Source organism: Salminus brasiliensis, chromosome 6 (genome assembly GCF_030463535.1).
Source record: "Salminus brasiliensis chromosome 6, fSalBra1.hap2, whole genome shotgun sequence".
Classification (NCBI taxonomy): Eukaryota; Metazoa; Chordata; class Actinopteri; order Characiformes; family Bryconidae; genus Salminus; species Salminus brasiliensis.
Window position 1 is genome coordinate 7440689 of NC_132883.1, and position 9861 is coordinate 7450549.

Sequence of the window (9861 nt, forward strand, 5' to 3'; positions counted from 1 at the left end):
AAACAGTAAAGGAAACACAGGGAAAAGACACCCGCTTTATTTATGTGCTGGATTGATGTATTTTTGCTGTCAGTTTTCTTTGGCTGTGGGTGGAATCTTTCCGGACTGAGTCGCTTTATACACTACCATTAGATAATGCCTAGAGTTGGGCATGTTTGATATACTCTGACTGGTCTGATAATCAATTCAGGAGGTAGGAAAGTCTCAGAATCATGTCCTTCAGATGCCCTATACTCTGCCCACTATCAGGCTGAACATTGCACAGTGTAACACCGATGGCCTGAGAAGACAGTAGTACATTTGTACCAATCTGCCACTGTGGGCAAACACTCCATGTCATGGGAGGTGTGCATTGATTGCACCCTATTTCCAAGCCTTTAGTTCCCTCATGGGACATATCTTAAGTCCTAGACATATTTACCAGATGCCTTTAATCCGTTATGTTATGTATCATTAGTTAATTACATGCCTTTTCTGTGCATCCATCTTGCATTGAACACCTCTCATAAAACGACAAAGCAGTGGGTGTTTGCCCACAGTGGCGTTGTCAAAATCCATGTCCAAATTGCAGCTAAATACACCTTAATGGTGGAGAATGCTCTGCCTCGATCTAACAGATCCTGCAAAAAGCTAAGCACATCCAGCACTGAGCATAAAAAGAAAATAATCCCCTTACACTCACACTCACAGGACTCAACAACATCAAAACTTAAATAATGGCTTTCCATGAAATGGGGGGTGTAACAGGAGCCCCTTTCACACATGCACTTTTTCCTGGGTGTTTATAAATGAAAAGGGGTTGGGTAGGGCTGGGCAGTATGATGTTCTATTTTTTAAGATTCTGGCTTCACGGTATATCACAGTATTTGTTTACTTATTTATTTTGCATGACCGGGGTATGACTTAAAAAATCAGATATTTTTAGTTGTGCAAAAATATTTTATTGAAATAAAAAGAAAACAGAGTTTGAGCGAGTTGTTGTTTGAGTGAGTGGGGTTGGTTTTCCTCCAAATTAGCCGGACAGGAATACAGCTTGTCGCTACCAACACATTAGTGCTAAACCTTTGTGCTGTTTATAAAGCATCTAAATTACGCTTCTTTTTGTTGCAAAGCGGAGTCACAGTATTTAACACAGACTGTAGGACTAGGTTGAAATGGTTTAAATGGATATTGAATATAATCACACAAACTGGAGACAAAATCCCCACAAAGTTGACCAGGCAGTTTACAAGCACAAGACCCAGTGCAATTCCTAGATAATTATCAAGAGTTGTGTCATGTGTGAAAACTATGGATTGATCCTTAGTCTAGAGAGAATCAGCAGAAACCTTTACCCCGCTTCGGTGCTGAGGTGCTGATGTTTCATCCTGTTTACTGAGGCAAGTATAGATGTGTGCAAAGGGGTAAAATGAGAGCTGCATGTGGGAATGCTGCAAAACCTGTACATTATTGGTAACAGTAAGAGGATTGAGTGGGAATGGGGCTTCAGCATCTTGAAGGGTTTTTAGCACCACTTCAGTTGGAACAATGGAGCTATAAGACTTTTTTAGACAGCATTGTCTGAAGAAATGTCATTTCAGGACTTTCTGTCCTAATTCCTAAGTTTGTTAGTAGAAGATTCAACTGTGTCATTTTATTATTTACACCTATAGTTGGAGTGTTTCCCCCCCTTGGTTTGGTTTGTTTTCACACAGGGAAAAATCCAAGCACCAATATGCATCATAACAAACCATGTGAGAACGTTCTCTCTGCTTATTGGTGAGATCTGTCTGGCCCGGTAGGGAGAAAGTAAATACAGGAAGTTTTAATGTGGAGCTACAGCATAGATGGCGTTTGTTCACAGCTATAGTAATTATATTTGGCAATGTACCAGGTTAAACCACCATTTAGCTCTAATATGATGAGCTAAGAGTTCACCTGGTAGTTGGATCGCTTTCTCACCACAAACAAAGTGCTCCAGAGTTCGTTTGGGACTGGATCGAGATCAGCTCCCCTCAAGGGCCTTGGTGGGTGCAGTTGTTTTGGTCCACATCTAAGTGGGATTACTGTTTTCACACCTGCTTAAATGAATCGCACCCAGGGTGAAAGCGAACCGGAATCCAATCGAACTGAACTAAAAAGCTGTGTGTAAACATCCCTCAGGTATGAAAATGACCTTAAACACTGATAAGATGATTAGCAATGTGCACAACAACAACTACCCGAATACAGTGGGGATTATGTGTGGTTTGACATGGTGAATTACTTCCAGCTCAGTTTTTACTGAATTACTATCCATTTAACTGCGTAACAGAATCTTAATAGAATGTAATGGAGCTAATGACTGAGGATTTCTTTGATTTCTCTTCCTCCCTACCTAGTGTCGCTGTCTAACACCCTAATCATCTCTCTCCCTCTCTCTCCATCTCTCCATCTCTATTCCTGTGACATTTCAGGAGACTCGCTGCTGAAACACAACGGCATGAAGTTCACCACAAAGGACAAAGACAACGATCACTCTGAGAACAACTGTGCCTCCTTCTACCACGGCGCGTGGTGGTACCGCAACTGCCACACCTCCAACCTGAACGGACAGTACCTGCGCGGCCAGCACACATCCTACGCCGACGGCATCGAGTGGTCCTCCTGGACGGGCTGGCAGTACTCGCTCAAGTTCACCGAGATGAAGATCAGGCCCACCCGGGAGGAGAATAAATGAAGGGACCCAAAGGATGGACTAAACGACCGCAACCATGCAAAGAAAGCAAGGAGAGCTGGCCTGTAGGTGTTAGAGACACTAACTACAGAAACGTGTGAGAACTGTGTGATGTAGTATCCTCCCCCCTCCCCTTTTGCGTGGTTCTGTTTTCAAGCCCTCTTTCCAAAGCACCCCACCCCGACCCATCTCATAGTGCAGTGTTAGTGCTGAAGCGCATTAGACAACCGTTTTGCTCTCGCTCTCTCCTGGTCAACTCTCTGAATATTATTATGAAATGATGAAGTTCTTGTCCTTTAAAAAAATGCTGATAAAATGAAGAAAAAAAATCTATAGCTGTGGAATTTAGCGAGGATTATGTGTAGCCTTTTGTTTCAGAAGACAAAGAATTATCCCTCTTACCCACAGAGATCCAGGGTTGTCTTGAGGACAGAAGACAAGCCTTTTCTTGTCTCAAGTTCAGTTTTATTCTGTCATCTTTCCCAGTTAACGCTTTGTTAAGTAGCCGGGTTTGTCAGGTTTGCGCCGCTGCATACGACCCCTGCTTTGGTAACTAGGAGCTAACTGGCTGCCCCATGTCGACTAATACGCATAATTGACTTGCAGGGAAGCAGAGAAGGAAGACAGTCGGCATGGCGGCTCTCAGAGCGATGGGCCCCAATCAGAACAATTTTTCACTCTGACAGCTCAATGGCACCATAAAGCGTACAGCACAGTTACCGCCAGACTTATCGGTGGAGCGGTGAGGTGCTCTGCAGGTACTAGGCCCCTATCCACGGAGCAGTTTCCAGCTTCATCACCTTGTTCAGGAATTTTCTCATGCTGACTCGGAGGGATGGTCAGGTGGATGCATAATTGTAGCATTTTATGGAAACCGTCTTAAAGAAACAAGCTCACTCTGGTAAACAGGAAATAGTGGTTTGAAAAAGATAGGATGAATGCAAGGATGTACTACTGGATGGGTGACAGAGCACAGCACACTGCATGTCTTATCAGTACCTGACTCATTTAGGGACAGTTTTCCCAGATATGGATTAAACCTAGTCTTGGACAGCATGTTAGTGCCAGTTTTGAATCACCAGGGGAAATTTGAAATATGAGTCCAGGCTTAGGCGTAATCGGTGTGTTTACTGAACCTGTCCCTGTTCACCTTGTAAAGGGAAGGTGTTCATCACATCTCATCCATTGTATATTAACCCATACGCCAGTTCACTGAGAGGTGTGTGTGTGTGTGTGTTTCCTTACATTCAGCTGCTTTGACTGAACGCATTGCATGGGGGCGCTGTCCGGAGATGAGTCGGCTGGTGGTTGACTATAGCAAGCTCAGCACTGTCAAGTAGGACCTGACCAATATAGAAAGTTTATGGCTTTTACCAACACAAATGAAGTGGATAAAAAAAATCAGTAATATCAGCTGATACAATTTTAGATTTATTTACATTTATATTTTTATTTTGTTTATTATTATTGAAGTTTTGTATTATTAAAAAATTGCTGAGAGATAGGTATGTCAGTTCAATTGTCACACTTCTCAAATTAACCAACGCTAATAAACAGCAGAAACACGCTGTAGCATGAAGGTGGAGTTACCTAGAATTCCTTCTGGGTTCTAGTTTTTATTTATTACCAGTTACCAATTATTCTGTTCATGTGATCCTGCTGCCAGAGGACTCCACATTGGCTACAGTAAAAATTGATTCGCAGTGCAGAATCTGAGCTTTCTGTGTGCTACATTGTTTTCTGTCATTGTACTAACTAAAGATACTCAAGGCTTTCTTTAATGTGAAATGCACTGTGGGATAGCTCATTCAGAGCCCTGTTCAGATCAGTAAGCGCTTGTTCAATAGATTTGTTCAATCAAAGTAACAATTAGGGTGTGTTTCTACTTAAACGAACCCTGGTGCGATTACTCTGATCGTTTGAGTAAGTGTGAACACTGCCTTTCCAACTCTGGTGTGCACCAAACAAGCGGACTGAGACCCGCCTGAGCACTCTGGCATCTAAAGGCATCTAAACAAACCAAGCGGGTTGAGCATGGGCACGGGTTCACTCCTGCCCACAAAATCTAGTATCAACCCTGCCTGCTCTCTCCACCAACATGCCGTCCGCTTCTCCCCACTTTATCACTGGTGAGTCTCTGCACAGATCTGCTCACGTATCTGTGCTTTAACTTCTTCTGTCTGACGCTTTAGTTTAGCAGGGCTGTATACAAAACACACCTTACCACACTTCCCAGTGTGTAAAACTAGCCACTGTTACAATTGTGTACTGTACTGTACAAAGTAACGTTACATTTCACAGCTATAACGTACCTCATTCTTTGAACAGATTAGCACATGTACATTATCAAAACTGTGGTTCAGTACTAATATAAAGTAATTAAATTTTTCACGCTAGTTATTGTGTGTGTCACGCAGACACACCTGCCTTATGCAGACCCTTTTTCCCCCACTTATTTTGATTCAATTGCAAATATGTCAGTATAAACACAACGCAAACCAGGACTAAATTCTTAACAGTGTATCATTTTCTTGCTTGGTTCAGATCAAGGGAACCCTACAAGTGTAAACACACCCTTAAACTTAACGGTGAAGTTCTCATTTAAGCGGTTTCTTGTTGAAAATGGTACTAAATACATAAAAAAGAATTTGACTTTGCTAAGACAAGAAAACAGACTTAACTTTAAAGGAAGGTCCCACTCAGTGTGGACCTTTTTATTGGTCCATTCATCAAGAACCTTTGACCCTCTTTAATGGGCAGTTACCTTTTAATTATTCAATCAGTCATTTCTACTTCCTCAGTAACTAGAACACATGAATCTGAGTCACATGATCACTTCTGTTCTGTTACATGTTAGGCAAAAATTAAGATTTTAAGAATTTAAGACACTGAGAAGCAGCAGAAATAGCCACCCTGACTAAAATGCTTAAGATTTCCCTGTGAGTTTGAATCCTGGCAAAGCCACATCCAAAAATCTCACCAAAGACCAGAACTAACTAAATCAATAAAACCAGGTTGTGAATATTGGCCGATATCACTAACCTATTGGTCAGGCTCTACTGTACAGTTTTCTGGGCTGGCAGGAACATATGCAATGTTGCTCAAATACAAACTACCTATGCTTCATAAAGTTCAGGCTTCTACAGCGTCCAGCCAGTTCATTTGTAATTAAATGATTCGTTTCAGTTAATTAAATCACTTTTAATACTTTGAAATGATTCATTTCTGTACCTGTTGATTTCATGTGCATGAAATCTCCCTGATCAGAACACAGGTCCGTCATACTGAAAGTTCATACTGACTGGGTTTCGGCCTGCACACACACAGTATGGTGTCACAGTCTAGAAAATATGTACGTCTGTTTTGTTCTTTTATCTGTTTGTTATGATGATATTTGATGTAACTGTAAAATGATTGTTGTTTTGAGATGGAAGGTGTCTGCACTTTAAAAAAACAGTGTTTTCATAGCAATGCGTCACCTTTATATTTCTACTGAAAAAAAGAAACGTAAGTGAGAATGGGAAGATTTTCCCTTCATCATGGAAATGAACACCCCTTTCAGTTTTAGTCGCATTATTTTTGCAAATACTGAAACGTAGAGAAGAGAAATGTGGTTATTCCTGGTGAAAGGCCAGTATTTATGTGTTGAAAAGCCTAACTCAGTGTCAGTAGAACTCAGAATTACAGCCCAATGAATAACTGTCAGTGGCCCTTCAAAAGTAATGCACTCAGGCAAGCTGACAGGGTTTTTTTTTTCTCCAAGATTATGACACATTAACTCTCTCAATAAGCAGAGCCTGGGGCCTCCGCTAGCAGTCATTGCCTGCAAAATGAAATGATTTTTTTACAGGGGATGATGCCCTATAGATGGAATGGGTTTGACAGCTAAAATATTCCCCTCAGACGTGAGTGGAGGGCTTTTTGTGCTACAAGTGTTCTCCTATTCGAGCATGCGACGACAAAGCTAATGCCATTACCTGAGCCATTTTACTGGCTTTAACAATGAGGAAAAAGCTTTTCACACACTGCTCTTCATAAGTCTCCTTCCCTGCCATTCGACTGCTGAAAAAAATGAGAGGCTACTGTTCAGAAGTTTGGAATTACTTTGAATATTAATCCATTTTATATATATATATATATATGTATACATACACACATTTATATAGATATCCATACTTATATGATGTAAATTTAACTCTTTTATCCTGCACACTAAATTGTATTTTTAGATGTTTTATCCAGTGATTTGGGAACATGATGAATAATGAAGGTGCCTCAAAGGTTCTCTGATGCCATAGAAGAAGCACTTTTGGTTCCATTAAGAACCCTGTATGTAATAGAGATGTATGAGCGGGAAAACCTTTTAAAGGTCTTAAGAACCTTAAAAGGACTTGAGGTGAAGGTTCTTTGCCAATTTATAGATTCTTTACACTCTTTGACCCTGTTTACACCTGGTCGCTTCATGCATCTTGAGTATCAGTATTATATCTGGGTCCCACACAGTGATCAGATCACAGTCTGACCGACCAGAGAAGGTCACTTGACACCCAAGTGAGGATGCATGTGGGTAAAATCTCATCAGAATACTATCCAGATAGTAGTCACATAAAGTGACCAGGTGTAAACTGGTTCTTTGGTTCTTAATGGAACCAGATGCGGTTGCTCAATGGTTAAATCTCTCAAAGACCCCTTTGTGGTACCTTGATTTTTAAGAGTGTGTAATTCTCTGTTTACATTACATTGTTTACATCTTTGTGAAGTCTTGAGATTTACTCCCCGCTTATTTTGTATTTATTTGGACTTCATTGTTGATGTGCTTCATCATTTTAGGATCATCTAGATCATCTAGACACATCTTCATTCTTTTACATCTGCATTTCTGGCACCTTAGCTGACACTCTTATCCAGAGCGACTTGCTAGTACATTTGAATCATTTTGTGATTTCGAATCATGTGAAATAAAAAAATAGAAGTACAGTTAGGTTACTGTTACTGTGGAGTGCTTGCCCATCCAGAGAATCAAATCCTAGAATGCCACAAGGAAGGCTGTGTTGTTATCCACTACTCTACACCATCTGAAAAGTCTTAATGCTCTTTACAGCCTCTAGCATCTTTCTTAATATGTATTTGTATGGAGTTCGACAGGGCTAACATATCTTCACTGTCATGCAGAAACCCTGGATCTCCCTGGAAAATCTTATTAACTTTCAGTAGAAGATAATGTAAAAAGACTTTATTCAGAGTCATTTTAGAGCATTTCTATTGGTCCAACTGCCAGATTCACATGATGTCAAAAATGGGAAGTTTTTGCAGGACAGCGTCAATCGACGTAATCATTTTACACGCTTTTCTGCTGGAAAACACTGCTTCCAAACTTTTGAACGGTGCTGTAGGTGCAGTGTAGTACACGTGAATAGAAGTACTTCTGAGGAAAGGCCAAGGCCAAGCTCCCCATGTGACTTCCCAGGCCTTGAGACTCCCATACTGGTGTTCTTTTGAAACTGTACCTGTCGCCTATACACCTATAGGCCTTTTCCACTCGTCCACGTGCAAAGTCCCTGAGCGTGAAACTGCCCGTATAACTTTGCGTCGCGTAAATATGAACGGATGCTTTCGCCTCTCTGCTCTTTTATCACATATTTCATCTTCTCAAACAGCCCCCCTTCAACAGTCTCCGACTCTGTGACTAAATACAGCGGAAGAGGGACACAGACCTTTGTAAATTGGAAGAGAATGAGGACCAGATCAGCACTTTTTCTCTTTGAGGAAATTCAATCTTTCGGCATTCGGCATGCTCCCCTACAGGCTCTCATCTCCCAGCTGAACTCCTTATTTCTTGTCTTGTAGGTCTCCATCTCATCCTTTCATCCTTTCTTTGTTTCCTTTCTCCTTTCTGTTTCTTTGCTTAAACCTATGAAATGTGTCTCAATGTTCTGAGTGACATTTAATAAACCTTCAGAATTTCTAAACTACTTCCCCTTAATGCGTCTGGTGTGTTTCTGAGGCTGAGGTAAGCAGATCGGTGTGTGGTAATTACTCCTCCACGGTCAGCTAACACACAGCGTCTGCGGGTCAACTCATTAGTAAGTAATTGACTAGATGGACCAGGCATAGATCATTAGCTAAAGCCTCTTCTGTAGACGTCGTGGGAACTTCACATCGTGTCCTGTGTTACTCAGTCGCTTCTATTTGTCAGTTACAGAAAACCAGAAGTCCAGGAAAGGAGGCCTGGGGTTCGGCTGAAGAGCTAGCAAGCATTGTTGTGTCTTTCAGGTGAGCGCTGTCTGAAACAGCACAGAGATTGACATTAAAGATGACAGACAGAGAAACGAGGGAATTTCTTTTGGGGGGGCTGTTCTGTCACTGTGTAAGAACGGATGGGGACCGATGAGGCTCATTAAAAATCTGTAGGCATCAAACATTCATAGCTATGAAAGCAGCTTGAAGTCAATGTGACTGTCTTGAATCAAACTGAGAGCCATATTTCAACATGACAGAGGAGCACTCAGAGCCTCCCCGAAGAACACGCTATAAAATAGGACAAACTTTACGGTTTCTGACATTTTTACGTTGAAATTCTTGAAGAATAACACTCCGAAATACCAGCACATTGTAAAGGGCAGCATTTGAATCACAAAACTGAGACATGCGCCTCCGGAAACCCCCTTAGATTTCTCAGACATTTGCATGGTATCAGGTAAAACGCCCCCTTATATCATAGCCGGAGTTATTTTACGGTAAAAACGAATTCAGCTGACAGAAGCCCATCAGCGCAGTTCACGAATGACTACTGCTACTGCGGATTACCACACAGCCACGTTCCTGATGAGCACAGAAGTCTTCATCCATCTTCTTCTCAGCTTTATCCTGGTCAAGGCTGTGGTGGAATCCCTGGGCACAAGGCAGGATGCCTCGATGACCATGCATGTACATAATACACTTTACTGGACAAAAATATTGGGACACTTGCCTGTACATGATTTTTTTCCAAAATCAAGGTCATTAAAAAAGACTCAAAAAAAGACTGCTTTTGTTGGAGTAGCTATCTCTACTGTCCAGGGAAGAAGGCTTTCTACTAGACTACTTTGCCTTGCATTGCTGTTAGGATTTGATTGCATTAAGCGACAAGAGCGTTAGTGAGGTCAGGATGTTGGATGATCACCACC

General features: G+C 41.5%; 1 protein-coding gene across 3 annotated transcripts in view; it reads left to right on the forward strand.

Annotated features, from left to right (window-relative positions):
• fibcd1a (fibrinogen C domain containing 1a) overlaps positions 1-8667 on the forward strand; it is a 106886-nt gene extending 98219 nt beyond the window's left edge. For all 3 annotated transcript variants that reach the window (XM_072681468.1, XM_072681466.1, XM_072681467.1), the window contains exon 8: positions 2436-8667. In XM_072681468.1, the coding sequence (XP_072537569.1) occupies positions 2436-2698 (263 nt within the window). In that variant the 3' untranslated portion in view covers positions 2699-8667. The remainder of the gene's footprint in view (positions 1-2435) is intronic.
• Positions 8668-9861: the final 1194 nt, after the last annotated feature.